This window comes from Hordeum vulgare, chromosome 6H (assembly GCF_904849725.1).
Source record: "Hordeum vulgare subsp. vulgare chromosome 6H, MorexV3_pseudomolecules_assembly, whole genome shotgun sequence".
NCBI classification, from domain to species: Eukaryota; Viridiplantae; Streptophyta; class Magnoliopsida; order Poales; family Poaceae; genus Hordeum; species Hordeum vulgare.
The window spans coordinates 539320178-539338272 of NC_058523.1; the positions used below are offsets into that span (position 1 = coordinate 539320178).

The 18095-nt window shown below is 43.8% G+C and overlaps 2 protein-coding genes and 1 pseudogene across 2 annotated transcripts; 2 read left to right on the forward strand and 1 right to left on the reverse strand.

Moving 5' to 3' along the window:
• The first annotated feature begins 506 nt into the window (after positions 1-506).
• On the forward strand, positions 507-4229 carry LOC123401327 (elongation factor 1-alpha-like). Its single transcript, XM_045095111.1, has 5 exons — positions 507-561; positions 1600-1723; positions 1820-1902; positions 2087-2560; positions 3090-4229. Exons 2-5 carry the CDS (start codon positions 1603-1605, stop codon positions 3951-3953), a joined length of 1542 nt encoding a protein of 513 aa, XP_044951046.1. The 5' UTR covers positions 507-561; positions 1600-1602; the 3' UTR covers positions 3954-4229.
• A 1573-nt stretch (positions 4230-5802) lies between these two features.
• On the reverse strand, positions 5803-8382 carry LOC123401329 (putative F-box/FBD/LRR-repeat protein At4g00315). Its single transcript, XM_045095114.1, has 5 exons — positions 8025-8382; positions 7765-7886; positions 7606-7662; positions 6655-7536; positions 5803-6549 (listed from the first exon to the last, which is right to left on the reverse strand). Exons 2-5 carry the CDS (start codon positions 7789-7791, stop codon positions 6022-6024), a joined length of 1494 nt encoding a protein of 497 aa, XP_044951049.1. The 5' UTR covers positions 7792-7886; positions 8025-8382; the 3' UTR covers positions 5803-6021.
• A 1900-nt stretch (positions 8383-10282) lies between these two features.
• Positions 10283-18095, forward strand: part of LOC123405804 — a 34573-nt pseudogene continuing 26760 nt past the window's right edge.

The window sequence follows — 18095 nt, forward strand, 5'->3', positions numbered from 1 at the left end:
CGATTTCTCCTTTGCTCGAGCAGAGAAAGAGCATCGTTGGATGCCAGAGAAAATGAAGAAGAACCTGGGATGAGTAGCATCATCCAAGAGGAGGAACCAATTGGTTGAGCAACACAAGACCTGCAGGTTTTCTCAATGAAGAGGAACATCTGTAAGTTTTCATCTGAAATCAGGATTTGGGTTTGCAAGATTCTTTCTGTTGCTGCTATTGTTTTCTTTGGCCTGCTACTGATTTTTTACCTCTTTCTCTTCTCCAGTGTCTTGCGCAACATCATCCCGAGCCCCGTTCACCCAGTTCATTCGCCTATCCAGATCCACCCCGCAAACACCATCCCCAATCCCCCAATTTAATCGGCGCCTATATATCCCTCGCCCCCTTCTGCGCCCGATCCCCATAACCGCCTCACCCTCCGCGGCCGATCCCCACGCCCGCCGCCGCCGCACCCTCCGCGCCCCGATCCCCACGCCCGCCGCCGCCTCTCAGCACCCGCCGCCGCCCCAGTTCGCCGCTTCCTCCTCTACTCGGCGGCCCCCTCCGCAACCTCGAGCCGATCCACGGCGGTACGTGAGTCCCCCCTCCCTCCGATCCCCATTTTTCTCTGGTTCCCCGGTCGCTTATGTGCGAAATCTCGAAGCCCGATCCCCATAACCGCCTCCCCCTCCGCGCTCGATCGCAATACCGCCGCCGCTTCACCGCGCCGCGGCGCCCCCTACCTCGCGGATCCAGCGCCGCGGCGCCCCCCACCTCGCGACCTCAAGGATCCGGCGATCGACCGCGCCGCGGCCCCCCCCACCCACCTCGCGGATCCGGCGATCCGCCGCGCCCCCCCCCCCCCCCCCCCCCACCTCGCGGACCAGCGATCTCCAGCGCCGCGGCGCCCCCCACCTCGCGGATCCGCCGATCCAACGCGTTAGGTGTGTTTCCCCTCCCGACCACCCTTCAGGTCGCCAAATAGTGTAGTGGTTCGTAGTTCAAATTTTGTTCATAGGTCGCGAACCCTAGGAACCTAGCCATTTGGTTCGTTTTCATTCCCGTGCATGTTGGTTGATTTAATTAACATTTGGAGATGTGGAATTCCGGCGATTCAAACTCTAGGTCCGGACAGGACAGGTGCCTTGTTTGACTAAATAAATTTCCCTGCACATCTCAGCAGATTCTGAAATGCCAGTTTTCCTGCGAATGCTGGTTCACTGAATAATTTTTTCGGTTGCCCTGATGTGCTGCATACTGCAACCTGACCTGACATTGCAATTCCTTGTTGATTGTGCCTAGGATCTGCTTTAGCATGTGGAATTATGTTTCTGATGTGCGTTATATGATAGAGATAACTGATTCCTTAGACCCAAGTCACTGCTCAAGCTCACTGCCGTATGAATTTTACTATATATCTAACCTGGCCTTCGTCCTGAACTGTTCCTGACATCTGAAGGAACGAAGGCCATAGATTACAGTTTATTAGTACATATTATTTGTCAATGATCTGCACAGACTGCAGGAACAGCACACCTGAAAAGGCCTGATGACTGTGAGCTCATGATATGTACACTGTTACAGTTTATTAATGTATATCGGAAATTATACAATTCATTCTTTAGCAGATCATGTTCGCCGAAAAGGGTGTTGACATGACACCTCAGCCCCGGAAAGTTAAGATTAAAATCAGTGTCCCTTACGACACAAGTCGGAAGATTCACAACCGACACCATAGAAGTTTGAGTACAGGTATATGCAGATACATCAAAATTTAGCTAACAATGTTTATGTAGCTGGTTGATACATCAAAATTTAGCTAATATTGTGTTTATGTTGCTGGTGAAGGTCAAGGCCAGGACCCTCCGAACAAGGAGGAGGAGGATCAGGACGAGCATGTCGTATATGGCTATGAGGATAGTTTGGTCAAAGTAAGTTCCATTTATCGTTTTCTGGACCAACTAGTGCATGTGGTTTAATTGTCTTAAGTGTAAAAATCCATCAGATCGAGTTAATTTCTACAAGATCATCTGACATGTCACTTTTATCAAATACGGAGTAGTTAATTTTATTCTGTTGATCTTTTGTTCTAACACCTGTTTATGTTGATTTTAGCTCGATCCACCCATCAGTAAGCAGAAAGCTCGTATGAACATCGTGGTCATTGGCCATGTCAACTCTGGCAAGTCGACCACCACTGGCCATCTGATCTACAAGCTTGGAGGTATCGATGAGACTGTGATCCAGTGCCTTGAGAAGGAAGCCGCTGAGATGAACAAGAGGTCATTCAAGTACGCCTGGGTGCTTGACAAGCTGAAGGCTGAGAGGGAGAGGGGTATCACCATTGATATTGCCCTGTGGAAATTCGAGACCACCAAATACTACTGCACTGTCATTGATGCCCCTGGTCACCGTGACTTCATCAAGAACATGATTACTGGTACCTCCCAGGCTGACTGTGCTGTGCTCATCATTGACTCCACCAAAGGTGGCTTTGAGGCTGGCATCTCCAAGGATGGCCAGACCCGTGAGCATTCGCTGCTTGCCTTTGTTTTAGGAGTTAAGCAGATGATCTGCTGCTGCAACAAGGTATAGTAGTTATTCAACTTTAAATGCAGATTCCTACGAGCCTTGCTTGCTGTGAACTGATTGATATTTGTTCAACCCAGTTATTTTTTATAATATATGCTCCTCACTTCTTTAGTTATATCTTAATTTATAGGAGTGCTATTTTGCTATACCTGATGTGAATTTTCAGAATGAATGACTTTGTGGATGTACAGGTTATTTACTGCTACTGAATTCCAAATCTTGGGTGATTTCATAGCATTTCTTCACTGAGTAGGTCATTAGTTTAACTTCTGTGAAGTTGCCAATTTTCTGTGATTCCATAGCGTAGCTTTACTGAGTAGCTCAATCATATATGGTACTTGTTGTTGCTCATCTTAATTTATAAGTGCAATTGTTTGTTTGCTCATTATCTCTTGTTCCATGCGCCTTCATCACATGAGTACTAGGCTAGAAATTTATGCTATTTCTAATATTTGTCTGTATCATTACATACTAGTTGTTCTCAACAGTTGTGTTGTTCTGATGGAATTGCTCTTATCTGTTACAGATGGACGCCACAGCTCCCAAGTACTCGAAGACCCGTTACGAGGAAATTGTTAAGGAAGTCTCTTCCTACCTGAAGAAGGTCGGCTACAACCCTGACAAGGTTCCCTTCGTCCCCATCTCTGGGTTTGAGGGTGACAACATGATTGAGAGGTCCACCAACCTCAACTGGTACAAGGGCCCTACCCTGGTTGAGGCACTTGACCAGATCAACGAGCCCAAGAGGCCCTCAGACAAGCCCCTGCGTCTTCCCCTTCAGGACGTTTACAAGATTGGTGGCATTGGAACTGTGCCCGTTGGCCGTGTTGAGACTGGTGTCATCAAGCCTGGTATGGTTGTTGCCTTTGGCCCCACTGGTCTGACAACTGAGGTCAAGTCTGTTGAGATGCACCATGAGCCTCTCCTGGAGGCGCTTCCTGGTGACATTGTCGGCTTCAATGTCGAGAATGTAGCCGTAAAGGATTTGAAGCGTGGGTTTGTTGCATCCAACTCCAAGGATGACCCTGCCAAGGAGGCAGCCAACTTCACTTCCCAGGTCATCATCATGAACCACCCTGGTCACATTAGCAATGGCTATGCCCCAGTGCTGGACTGCCACACCTCCCACATTGCTGTCAAGTTTGCTGAGCTGGTGACCAAGATCGACAGGCGATCTGGTAAGGAGCTGGAGGCGCTGCCCAAGTTCCTGAAGAAGGGTGATGCCGGTATCGTGAAGATGATTCCCACCAAGCCCATGGTTGTGGAGACCTTCGCCGCCTACCCTCCTCTTGGCCGTTTTGCTGTGCGTGACATGAGACAAACGGTTGCTGTTGGTGTCATCAAGGGTGTGGAGAAGAAGGAGGTTACCAAGGCTGCCATCAAGAAATGAGTATGCCATCGAGTGATCCACCGTAACCTGTAGTGTAATGTACTTAATTGGAGAAATTTTGGTGTCCGTTGTTACAAGTGCTTAACTAACGAATTGCAGTCTGTCTCACGTAGTGTGATTCTCTGGTTATATTCATATAATGTCCATGTAATACTTTGCTTGCTTACCTTGCACAAGTTTTAGTGTAAACCTTTCTGGAGAATTTAGTGTGCTCAAATCATCCGTTGTAAAAAGTGCTTGAGCAAGAACTAATGAATTGCAATCTGTCTTACGTCCTCTAGGTTCTTCAGAAAATATTTGGTATTGTTTTCAGCATATCTTGTTGCTGTGTGCCAAAAAGGTTTCAGTGATGTTTAGAAAGTTGATGCAGAGATTACATAGATAAAGTAATCAAGCAACGTGTCACAATGTACTTGCATATTTTTTAGTGTAAAATCTTTACTTGGATTCTCGCAAGAAAAAAAAACTTTCCTTGGATATCTTTTTGTGTTCTTCTCTGGTTTGTCAGAAACTAGCAAAAGGTCAAAAGGGTCCGTGCGTTGCAACGGGAGAAAAAAATACCACACGCTTTTAATCTTTTTATAAAATAATAAACTAACTAACTAATGTAGTTAGTTCTATCCTATTTTGTTGAGAAATCAACCCGTCCATTGTTAATTCCACCATGATGAGAAATTGAGTGGGACAACCAAAGTAAAACAAAGAGGCTACATGAATTGATCAATGGACTGTTATCTTATTTCATTCATTGGATAAAGAATGTGGGATCAGATGACAAACTGAAGGTGGTGTTTCATTCTCTGTCTCTACAACAATACAATCTTACATTAAATACATTAATTCATCAGCAAACAAATCCCCACAAAATAAAATTTCTTGCCGGTGCTTGGCACACGGTTGAAGGCATGGGGAGGGGATCTCACCAGATGATGAGTTCCTGCCGGAGGAGGGGATACGATGAGGGAAGTAAGGGTTAGGCGCCTCTATCTGGCCATAAGGAGTCGCCGTTGCCGCGCCATAACCTCGGAGTTCCCCGTGTGAGCCATGGAGGCCCGCCTCCACCTGCAAGTACTTCGCTCCACCGAGCCTTATCCGCGCGCCGTCGTCGTTTTGCATCGAGCAGACGCATCATCCCCAGTCACTGTAGCTGTCGCGTTGATTTGATCCAGAAGCTGTGCTCGAGCGTCGAAACGGGGGCAACAAGCGGGCAGAGGTACGGCCGCGGAGGCGGGTGGGTTGAGATCGACAACAGTGTTGGTTGAGGTCGGCCGCGGCGGCGAGTGGTGTGGCAGCGGCCTGGCACATGCCAGGGTGGACCAGGGTCGACGCGATGCGCTCGAGCGCCGCAACGGGGGCAGTGAGCGGAGTGAGGTACGGCCGCGGAGGCGGGTGGGTTGAGATCGGCAGCGGTGGCGGTTGAGGTCGGCCGCGGCGGCGAGTGGTGTGGCGGCGGCCTGGGCACAGGCCAGGGTGGACCAGGGTCGACGGAAGGAGGGGATGTGTACGGATATAATTTTGCAACGAATCATTTTTTTTTCTTTTGCGTTTCAGATAAATGATGGAGCGCGGGTTGAATAACAAAAATTACAGGGGCTTTTTTTTATAAAAATGCCACGGTGGGTTTTCCGACGGAAGCAATAGCCTCTTTATTATTAGGTATAGAGGTATAGATAGATATCAAAGTATTTGTTTCAGCACATATGGTGCTTGTGTGTGATGTTCAGAAAATTAGTTTAGAGGTGGATGTGTGTAAAAGCAAATATCTGATCATGCACAATTTTCCTTCAAAAGGAACATCAGAGCACATACCATTGCAATGCATTGTCAAATGATTATTTCAACACTGGTATGGATAAAGATGAACTAATGTCAACTTGTTTTCAATAGTTCACAATTATTATTTCCATACATCACAAACACCAGAATACTTCCCAATAGTGCAAAAGCTTCAATTGAAAGGAAAGCAAGAGTACAAGCATAATAACTACTGAATTATGGAGTTTGATGAACTCTTTCCAGTTATGAAGATGATATTACAGATGACTTAGAAACTGCTACATTTTTTCAATTAGGACCGGAAGTGAACCACAGCAACAGAAGACAAACCCAACTCCTCTGTTATCTGCTTCCGCTCCTCGGCTGTCGGTGGATATCTTGATGGACATACACTGTCCTTGATCTCAGGATCCAAGTCGCCACAACGCCCACACACCTTCCTGTCATACAGGGATATCTCTGTTATATTAACCGCATGTTCCGCGACACACCTGATGTATCGCATAAAATTGTCGTCAGGTTGGAACCCGTAGATGGTGAGCTTAGCCAGATTCTTGTGCTTGAAATCAGGGGCATATGGCTTCCACTTCACGTCTGCCTTTTCGCAGAAACAATATTTCTTCCGCAACTCTTTGTTTGTTATCATTATGCACCAATGATCCCACACTGTGATGCACAGCTCTTTCAGGGAGGGTGCAGCTTCAAGAATAAACATTGTCCAAGCTAAATCACATCCTTCAGGAAGATGGTCCAGATTCACATGCTGTAGTTTGTTGAGCACAGGCTTGAGCAGTTTTGGGCATTCTGGCAGAATCCAAATCTGGTATAGAAAAAAACAATTAACAAAATTACTATTGTCCAAATCTGGCACAGCTCTTTCAGGGAGTGAGAATGGACAGATATGATTCAAATGACTTATTGGTACCTTTTCACTTCGAAAATCCAGACGAAGATAGTCTATGGAAGGAACATTAGCAAGGAGCTGACTTAACTCGAGAGTCTTGTCCGAACGGATGCGAGTTTTGATAAGGCTCAGCTTTGAAAGCTGTGGTACAAAACCAAAATACAATGGATCCTGAGAAGAGAACCAATTATCATAGGTCATCCGTTGGAGTTTTGGTAGACATATCAGTTCAACTCTCTCAAATTTCCCCTGGTCGACCTCGAGCTCAACAAGTTGATCGTGTTCTACTTGCAGCACAGCATGGACCCCTGAGTCGCAATGGGATAAACGCAAATACTCCAAGAGCTTGCAAGTGCTGAGGATGTTGGGAATGTCCAGTTCACCAAACCTCATATTTTGCAGCCACAGGCTCGTAAGGCCAGCAAACGCACGCGGACAAGCACCAAATAAATCATTGAACTGCTTCCCAAACTGGAGGAGGTCAGCAGAAGAGCAGAGGCTATAACGCTTCTTCGTTACAATCTCAAACTCAGCTGCGGCAACCTTCTGGGTTGCCATGGCACGGGCAACAGATCTGCCAATGATTAGAGAGTCATTGGGCAACAAGAGAAATCTGATTTTGAGTTCGCTGATGGTAACCTCCGGGCTCCTTGTGCTCAAGATGTTATCAGTTACATAAGCCACAGCATGGTTGGTTCGGAACACTCCCTTGAGGCTGGGAGTTAGGTAGAGGCGTGAGAGCATGGTGGGGAGCTTCAGCATTTGCCTGGAGAGGATGCAGGTCCTAATAGCATCGAGCGTTTCCACCCTCTCCAGAATGTTGAGCAGAAGGTCATTGGGCAGATTGCTGAGCCTGTCTTCGTTTGCGTTGCTAGCAGCGGCTTCGTTGCGAGTTGCCTTTAGCTGGAACAAGAAATAATCAGCGCTTTGAGGATGAACCTTAGGTTGTGTACAAACACCAGACCCACTTACATTCCGCTTGCTACGACCATTCTTGTTGCCAGCAGCGGCTTGGTTGAGAGCTGATTTCTGCATTGCATTTATTAGCAGGAAAAGAAGAACAAATCAGCAACCTAGCCATGACGACGAATCGAAGGGAAGGACAAACACACAAAATAAGCAGGCACTTACCCTGGGACGACCATTTTTGTTCTTCATGGCTGATGGGATCAACAAATGACCTTAGAATAACCACCTTATTGGATCCGTGACAACGGAGGACGCGCCTTATCCGAATCCCCCTTATTCCTCTTCTGTCAATTTAGAGCGCCGCAACAATCGCCGGCGAAAAACAAATCGGGGACACCAATTTATTAAATCGATACAGGCGGCCCCGACTCCAAAAAGGAGGAGATTATTCAGAGGAGAGGGAGGAGGATCCGGATTACAACTTGCCAACTCCGAATAAAAAACACTCCTTTTGGGCTGCCCTCGCCGTTAAATCCGAAATCGGCATCCTCCCTTCCTCGATTGCACAAGGAAATCAAATCTTGTCCCGCCTCCGTCTCCCGCGAGATTATTTACTCCAAAAAAAAAACGCAGCCAGGCATAATAACGCAGGCAGCAGATGTGGTGTCCGGCGGCGGACGGCAGGGCAGGGCAGGGCAGGGGTCGGGGTTGTCACAGGGGATGGCGTTGGAGGAGAGTGGTGGGTGGCCGGCGGTAGACGGCAGGTTGGAAGGCTGCCGCAGGGGATGGCGGCGGGGGAGCGGGCAGGTTGGAAGGCTGTCGCAGGGGATGGCGGCGGGGGAGCGGGGAGGGAGGGGGTTGCCGCAGGGGATGGCGGCGGGGGAGCGGGGAGGGGGGGACGGCGGCGCCTGCGCCGAGGGGATGGATCCGCAAGATCGGCTATGGTTTCCTCTTATGCTATCATTTTGTTTTTTTTGAGAGAAAGTTGCTCGTATGCGCATATCCCAAGCGTTTGGGCCACTTAAGCCTTCAATCAATGGCCAATCGACAGAATAATAACATCTGAAAAAACAAAATTAGCTCCAATGATTTTTTATTATCCACTCGTAAAAAAAGGCTGCAACGATTTTACGGGAGGGGGACTTTTGGTCTATGGTTGTATATACACCTTGTATTAAAAAAATAGTACTCCTTCCGTCCCAAAATTCTTGTCTTAAATTTATCTAGAAATGAATATATCTAAATACTAAAACGTGATTAGATACGTTCATATTTAGATAAATCTAAGACAAGAATTTTGGGATGAAGGGAGTAATTATATAAAATTCAAAAATTCTGAAAGTATTTTTAAACAAACTTGACATTCCATTGTACCTGTGAAAAAATCCATAAAAAAATATTTGACTTTGATACATGAAAAATATTTTTCCCGCCAAAATAGTATGAATAGTGCCTTTTAATAATAACAAATGAATTTTGTTGTTTTTGCCATGAAGTCAACACTCATTTTTTATTCATGAAAAATTATATACCGGTGCGAAAGAAAGTCAGTTTTATTCTATAAAAACTTTCAAACTATTTTGACTTTTTTGTACTCCCTCCGTTCCTAAATATAAGTCTTTTTAGAGGTTCAACTAATGGACTACATACGGATGTATATAGACATACTTTAGAGTATAGATCCATTCATTTTGCTTTGTATGTAGACAACTAGTGAAATATCTTAAAAGACTTATACTAACTTCGTCCGGAAATACTTGTCCTAGAGATGAATGTATCTAGACTTACTTTAATTGTAGATACATCCATTATATGCATTTTTAGGACAAGTATTTTCCGGACGGAGGGAGTAATTATTAAAAAAAAATCTAATATAAGGTATAGATACATCAAAAATCAAAATGTATTTCCTTGATTTTATATATTCGTACTAGTACTCCCTCCGTTCCTAAACATAAGTCTTTTAAGAGATTTCATTAGGTGACTACATACGAAGCAAAATGAATGAATCTATATTCTAAAGTATGTCTATATACATCCGTATGTAGTCTTCTAGTAGAATGCCTAGAAAGACTTATATTTAGGAATGAAGGGAGTACAAAGCATGTGCGTTGACGCGTTCAATGTTAAGGACGTTTTGGTTGAGTTTTTCTCCTCCTTGCATGCGTGTCTCAGATAGGATTGACTCGGATAAAACATGTAAAAAAATCAGCATCTGGACACAATTTGTTTGTGTGTATCTAGGTTGGCTCATGAAGGAACCAATATTGACCCGTCGTTTGGTTGCTTGCATTGCAGTGGGCACATAAACTATATGATATTTAGTTACAAACTGCATCGGATGCTATCATCACTTCTTACTGATGGTAACCTTACCATACATGATCTGAACATAGTTCCAGTCCTAAGTAAAAAGTAAATCACAGTTCATTCAATCTACCAACAGATATTAATACAAATATAACAGCCAACAGATATTAGAAATTTATGTTATTTCTAATATTTGTTTGTATCATTACATAGTACTCCCTTCATTCCTAAATATAAGTCATTTTAGAGATTTTACAAGGTGACCGTATACGGATGTATATAGACATATTTTAGAGTATAGATTCACTTATTTTGTTTTGTATGTAGTCCTCTAGCAAAATCTTTAAAAAGACTTATATTTAGAAACGGAGGAAGTAGTACTTATCAACAGTTGTGTTGTTTCGATGGAATTGCTCCTTATCTGTTACAGATGGACGACACCACTCCCAAGTACTCGAAGGCCCGTTACGAGCATATTGTTACGGAAGTCTCTTCCTACGTGAAGAAGAAGGTCGGCTACAACCCTGACAAGGTTCCCTTCGTCTCCATCTCTGGGTTTGAGGGTGACAACATGATTGAGAGGTCCACCAACCTCGACTGGTACAAGGGCCCTACCCTGCTTGAGGCGCTTGGCCAGATCAACGAGCCCAAGAGGCCCTCAGACAAGCCCCTGCGTCTTTTGAAATCACTAGTTAACGAATACACCTTCCAACGATTACTTCCACCTTCACAGGTTGCGATAAATGGCGCACTGTATGTGTGCCATGTATCGCAACCTGATAATTTTCTCTTTTTTCGTAGATATGTATTTTCAAAACGTTTTATCTCCTGAACCGTGCGTCCAAATCTCGAACCATTTTCACCGTTAGCTTTCTCGCGTCGAGATCTTCAAAACTAGATTCCATGTTGATAGGTTTTGACAAACTTTTTTTTCAAGAAAAAACCGGACAAAGAAACCGTGCCTCAAGCGATAGAAAAAAACAGAAAACGCGTTTTTTCCCTTTCCGGGAGCCTCTCGCGAAGGCGAAACCCTGCCTTTCGCGGAAGCAAAACCGTGCGTCTCGCAAAAAAACAGAAAACACTTTTTTTCCTTTCGGGAGAGGCACGGGCGTGCCTCTCGCAAAGGCAAAGCCGTGCCTTTCGCGGAAGCAAAATCGTGCCTCTCACAAAAAACAGAAAACACGTTTTTTCCTTTTCCGAAAGGCAAGATCGTGCCTCTCGCGAAGGCAAGACCATGACTTTCGCGGAAGCAAAAACGTGTCTCTCGAAAAGAAAAAAACAGAAAACGCGTTTTCTCTCTCTTTCCGAGAGGGCACGACCGTGCCTCTCGCGGAAGCAAAATCGTGCCTCTCGCAAAAAAATAAAAATAAATGAAAAAACGTGTTTTTTCCGGATTTGTTTTTCTATACTACTAATAAAAGATCAAACGAAAACTTCTCGAAGTACAAACAGCTATTACCCCCACACAAAAAAACACCAATCACCACCACATAATTAGTCAACAAATTACAATCTAACAGCCTTCCACCATCCATGCACCACGACGGTGTGCAGTTACCAAATTAACAAAGGCTGACCGTGCTCCACCTCCTCCTACAGCGAAAAACCGTTGCACCTTCCCGAAAAAAAACGAGCCAATCAACTATAGAAATTTAGGCAGAATTAACAGGAGCCACACACCCTGTCCTGCACCATCGCGGTCGCCTCCGCCTCCCCCTCCCCGTCCGCCTCCGCCTCCAACTCCCCCTCCCCGTCCGCCTCCGCCTCCCCCTCCCCCTCACCTTAATTTTCGGGTCAATTACGCCTGAATCGTGCCTATCCGATCCTTCTTTCTCTCCCTGGATCGACAAATACGAATCCGCAACAACGTTGTGCCGCCGCTCCTCCCTCGCCCTCCTTCCATGCGCTTCCCGATCTACCCCAGTCGACCCTGCCTATGGTCGCTGCCAGCGCTCCTCCAAGCCTCCGCCGACCTCCTGTGTCGGTTAGGCGCGCCCAATGCCCTGCTTCCTTTTCTCTCCTCTCCTCACTAATCTCTCTCCCTCTCCCCGTCCCGTTCCCACATTGCAGGACGACATGGCCATCGTACGGAGGGCGGGGCTCTCACAATCGTGATGCCCCCTAGATCGGCGATGGAGAGCTTGGTCGCCACAAGGATGCAAGGCTGGCGAACATGGAGGGGTCGGCGTTCTGTTCGACGATCTATTCCAAGTGGAGCAGGAGGTGGTCGGATGAGGAGGATGCGGGCGCCCTGTGATTCACGACGCTGAGGAGAGCAAAGGGTGGCCCCATAGCGAGATGTCGAGTCGTTCGAGCACCGGGAAGCAGAAGATGGCGGGAGCGTCAGGAAGTTGGGCGTCGTCGGGTCCCCGCGCAGCGCCATCGCGCCCTGCGCCGCGTGCTCCGTCGCCAACAGTCTGTCGCACGCCATCAAGGTCTGGTGCCATGACCGAGAGTCGCCCAGGAAGCTTGGAATGATCCACACAAACTGAACAATATCCCAATATTTTTTATGCAGCATGTGTAGAATGGAGAAAAGGATACTAGGAATTAATGGGGAAGCTAGGCAACAAGTTTGTTGTTTGCATCGCGTGCAGAAATACGGAACAGTGGAGGATCCTCACCTACGGTGCTTTTATTAGTTAATTAACTATTGACTATTGTGAATGCAGAGTGTTAATTTTTGCAGGACGGTTTGCACACAACCTCGTGATAAATGGCTGCTGCCCACCTGAAGTGAGGTGATCGATGGCTGCTATATATTATCGTGTAGAAATCGGGCACATCCCATCGTCTGTATAGCAATTCTCTTTGTTTGATCCTTATCACATGAGTTGTTATGCTTTTGTACTGTTTAACTTTCATCCCTGAAATATTGGATAGATGACTATTGTATTGACCATGTTAGTGGGGGTAATCTGCATAAAACCTTGCAGAAGTAAATATGATCCATGCACATACAGTGAGTTAACTTGTACCCTTGCCTTGCTTGCTGAATTTGATTATTTTAGCAATTCCGCATTTCAAGTTATACTTATTTATGCAATGTACTCTTCGTGACTATTCACCGGACTCTGCTTTGCAAACTAAACATTATTATTTGATTCTATACTACTACCGTAAGTTGATGTGAAATCCTCCAATCTTGTTATCTAGGCAGATGCTCCAGATGTATTCGCTACTATATATTATGAGTTTATGTGAAATCCCACAATTTTTGTTATGTAAGTTGTTAAAATATTTTCAGCCTGCATACTTGTACAATCATTTTTTAGTTGAAACTTGTATAAGCATCAGACCTAGGGTGTTTTGATTCTCTTCTCAATTTTTTACATGGCAACAGTTAATTGATGTTGCTGTAGCACAAATTTGAGAATGAGGTGATATTAGTGGCAGTATGAAGTGTAAATATTGAAGTAATTCTGCCTCCTCTTTTCTTGTATTCTTTTAGCTTACGCTTACACTTTGTGACTGACCGCCCAATAAAACCTCTACTGATTTTTTGTATTTTATTTTCTCCAGTGAGGGTCTGATGCACGACCAATTCATTTCTCCCTTCTATCTGATTGCCGGTATGGTGACGACTTTCTGATAATTCATATATCTTTTTGGAGTGGTCATTAGTTTCTGAAATTAAGACACTGTGATTTGGGAGGAATAGATGTGTATGCACAGGTGTCACTAGTAGAAAACGGGCCTTTGGCCTGGACCATTTAGTCCCGGCCTGCCTCTGGACCGGGACTAAAGGCCCGGCCACGTCGCCCCAATTCTCAATGCCTCCCTCGAGGCTTTAGTCCCGGCCCGTAAGGAGCCTTTAGTCCCGGTTCGTGTCCCAAACCGGGACTAAAGGGCTACGCGGCGGGCAGTGGTGGTGGCAACCGTTCGTATCCCCCTTTAGTCCCGGTTGGTGGCTCAACCCGGGACTAAAGGACTAAAACGTGGCCTGCCGAAGTGGTGGCGACCGTTGGTATACCTCTTTAGTCCCAGTTGGTGGCTCAACCCGGGACTAAAGGCCTAACACGTGTCCTGTCGTAGTGGTGGCAACCGTTTGGTATACCTCTTTAGTCCCGGTTGGTGGCTCAACCCGGGATTAAAGGCCCAAATGATTTGCATCCCGCGTCGTTTCGGGCGATGAAAAGCACGAACCGAAGCGTACAGTCGCCATTTCTCTGTTCTTCTTCTCTCTCACGTCGCCCTCTCTGTTCTTCTCCTCTGTTCTTCTCCTCTCTTCTTCCCTTCTCTTCTTCCACCATGCCAACTATCTTTCGTGAGGTGCTCGCACATGGCACGGCCAAGCTCCGTGTCGTGTACACGAACCTGAGCAGGGAGGTGCCGTTTTTTCTTCAACAGTTGAAGGAATGATGGTTTGACCACGCAGTGGATCATGAGAAGTTCTTCGGGCTTGATCTCGAGTACACGGCCGATCAACGCGGTGTTGCCGTCATCCAAATATGCTGCGCAAGCCATGTCTTGATCTTCCAATGGGCGAGGTAAGTTTTGAGGCTTTCTTTGATCCAAGATAATGACATTGTAAGTTTATTTGTTTCAATCATAGTTGGTTCCCTTCAAATAGTTGTAGTGAAACAATTTTGATTAGTTGAAGGGGAGCACAATCTAATTGGAATAGTGTTCCATAATCTGAAAAATCGTATTAGAATCAACTAGTGTTTAATATGTTCCATTGGAATCATAGTTGGTTCCCTTCAAATAATTGTAGTGAAACAATTTTGATTACTTGAAGGGGAGCACAATCTAATTGGAATAGTGTTCCATAATCTGAAAAATCGTATTAGAATCAACTAGTGTTTAATATGTTCCATTGGAATCATAGTTGGTTCCCTTCAAATAGTTGTAGTGAAACAATTTTGATTAGTTGAAGGGGAACACAATCTGATTGGAATAGTGTTCCATAATCTGAAAAAGCGTATTAGAATGAACTAGTGTTTAATATGTTCCATTGGAATCATAGTTGGTTCGCTTCAAATAGTTGTAGTGAAACAATTTTGATTAGTTGAAGGGAACACAATCTGATTGGAATAGTGTTCCATAATCTAAAAAATCTGATTGGTTCAATATGTTCCATTGAAATCATAGTTGTAGTGATACAATTTTATGCGGTGTTCTTTGATCCAAGGTTATGAAAATTGAATATAGCTAGTGATCTCTCTAGGTTCCATTGGATAGCAATATGATATGTCATAGTCATGAAAATTACATATAGCTAGTGATCTCTCTAGGTTCCATTGGATAGCTATAGTGATCTCTCTAGGTTCCATTGCATATGTTCTATTTGAATCCTAAAGATAAGTTTATCTTTAGTTGTAGTGAAACATGTTTCCTTATTGCAGCAGTATGTAACATTTGTTCCATTTTAATTTGTTTCTGTTGCAGGAGTGACAAGCATTGTCCAGAACTCATGGAGTTCCTTCGCAACGGCATCACTTTTTCTTCTGTTGACATAAGGAACGACAAGCTGAAAGGCACAACTTCGGTATTGAGATACCAGCTGGTTGCCTCGTTGATCTCCAAACGATATTCATGCTTCGACATGACAGGACTTCGATGGCTCATATGGCAGTTGCCTTGATCGACGAGTCATATGGTGATATGAAGACCAGTTTCCCAAAGTATCAGCACAAACTTTGGGAGAAGGGCCCACTTGATGATATCAACATTGAGTATGCAGCAAAAGATGCATACGTTTCATACGAGTTGTACCGCAAGATTCGAGTCGTCAACTATGGCCAGCGTCACCTCGAGGAACGTGGACATTCTGATTTAGATGATTCAGACGAGCAGTGTTCTGAACGTCGAACACTTGTATATATATCTATGGTAGCTATTATTATGTACTGTTTGGGCTAGTATCATGTACTTCTTGGACCAATTTATATATGTCTAGTTTCTTTTTGTGCCATTATAGTTTGCAAATTTGAATGGTTTAGCCCTTTCTAACTTCATTTGCTACTTTTGAATGGTTTAGCCCTTTCTAACTTCATGGTATCATGCATTTCGACCACATATATATACAAAAAATCTTCAGTTCAAATAAGTTCAAAAAATGAAATCCCTTTTGTAACATATCTGTTTTTGATTAAAACAATCATTTAAAAATGAAAGACCATTAGTCCCACGTGGCGTGCAGCGGAACCACGTGGCGTGCCGCGGAACCACTTTTGTTGTGGGGGTCGCTTCTCCTTCTTCTCCTTGTGCTAGATATTGGTCATGCACTAGGGGAAGTAGGAGTAGCGACCATCATCGACGGTTGAAAAATCAGGTGAGCTAGTGTCCACCATATATGAGAGAAGAAGAAATCCCTTTGTGATGTGCCTTTGAATGGTGCATTTTGAACACACAAAAAGTATGGAGTTCAAATAAGTTAAAAAAAATGAAATCCCTTTGTAAGAGATGAGTTCTCGTTCGAAACCCTGCTACTTCGAGAGAGATTGTCAGTTTTGTACACGAACTGCATCCAGTTTTTGTCGTAGCCCTCTCAACTTTTTAACACATGCTATGTGGGTGAAATGATGATAACATGCCAACTTTCAACATTTTCAGAGTTCATTTGTAGTGCTTTTCAATTTCAGGGTCAACTAGCTCAAAAAAAAGTAAATTCACGAAATATACCAAATGAAGTCAGAAATTGTTGAAATTTTGTGATGTGCCTTTGAATGGTGCATTTTGAACACACAAAAATTATGGAGTTCAAATAAGTTAAAAAAAATGAAATCCCTTTGTAAGAGATGAGTTCTCGTTCGAAACCCTGCTACTTCGAGAGAGATTGTCAGTTTTGTACACGAACTACATCCAGTTTTTGTCGTAGCCCTCTCAACTTTTTAACACATGCTATGTGGGTGAAATGATGATAGCATGCCAACTTTCAACATTTTCAGAGTTCAATTGTAGTGCTTTTCAATTTCAGGGTCAACTAGCTCAAAAAAATAAGTAAATGCACGAAATATACCAAATGAAGTCAAAATAACAAAATATATAATAGTTTGGATAGTCAAAATTATTAAATATGAAAATAAAAAATAGTTTTGCATTATTTATTCAATTTGAAACACTTTTCATTATCATAGTTTTGTCAAATTCTCAAATATGCAAAAAGAATTTTTAATAAACATAGTTTTTAATTGAAAATAACAAAATAGATAATGTTTTGGATAGTCAAAATTATTAATTATAAAAATAAAAAATAGTTTTGCATTATTTATTCAATTTGAAACACTTTTCATTATCATAGTTTTGTCAAATTCTCAAATATGGAAAAAGAATTTTTAATAAACATAGTTTTTAATTGAAAATAACAAAATAGATAATAGTTTGGATAGTCAAAATTATTAATTATGAAAATAGAAAATAGTTTTGCATTATTTATTCAATTTGAAACACTTTTCATTATCATAGTTTTGTCAAATTCTCAAATATGCAAAAAGAATTTTTAATAAACATAGTTTTTAATTGAAAATAACAAAATAGATAATAGTTTGGATAGTCAAAATTTTTAATTATGAAAATAGAAAATAGTTTTGAATTATTTATTCAATTTCAAACACTTTTCATTATCATAGTTTTGTCAAATTCTCAAATATGCAAAAAGAATTTTTAATAAACATAGTTTTTAATTAAAAATAACAAAATAAGTTAATAGTTTGGATAGTCAAAATAATTAATTTTGAAAATAGAAAAAAATTGAAACTATATGAGAAATCATGGACAAAATTCGACCTGAATTCACTTCGAATTCAGATTGAATTTTCTCCACAATTTCGAATACAGTTTCAATTTTCAGTAAGTTTAGGCCCGTAAGCCTGCTTTAGAGAGGAGCTCGATGGACAAGCTGCGACGGGGCTTATAAACAAGTGTTTGTCCCCCTCGCTTGGCGAGGTGGGACTAAACTTATCGTGCAGCCGAGGAGGGGCTTTAGTCTCGGGTGGAGCCACGACCTGGGACTAAAGACCCCCTTTAGTCCCGGCTGTAGCCACGCCCCGGGACTAAAGACCCCCTGCTTCTCGCCTCCTGGTCTACCCGAAAAGAGGCCTTTAGTCCCGGGTCGTGGCTCCACCCGGGACTAAAGGGGGTCTTTAGTCCCGGCCCGAGCCACGCACCGGGACTATAGATCCACCTATATAAGCGGGACTTCGAAAATTTCCAACCCAATTCGTCCATTTCTCTTCTTCTTCCTCTCGTTCTCCTGCCCGGCGCGGCACAACGACGAACTAACCGACGCCGTCAGGCTG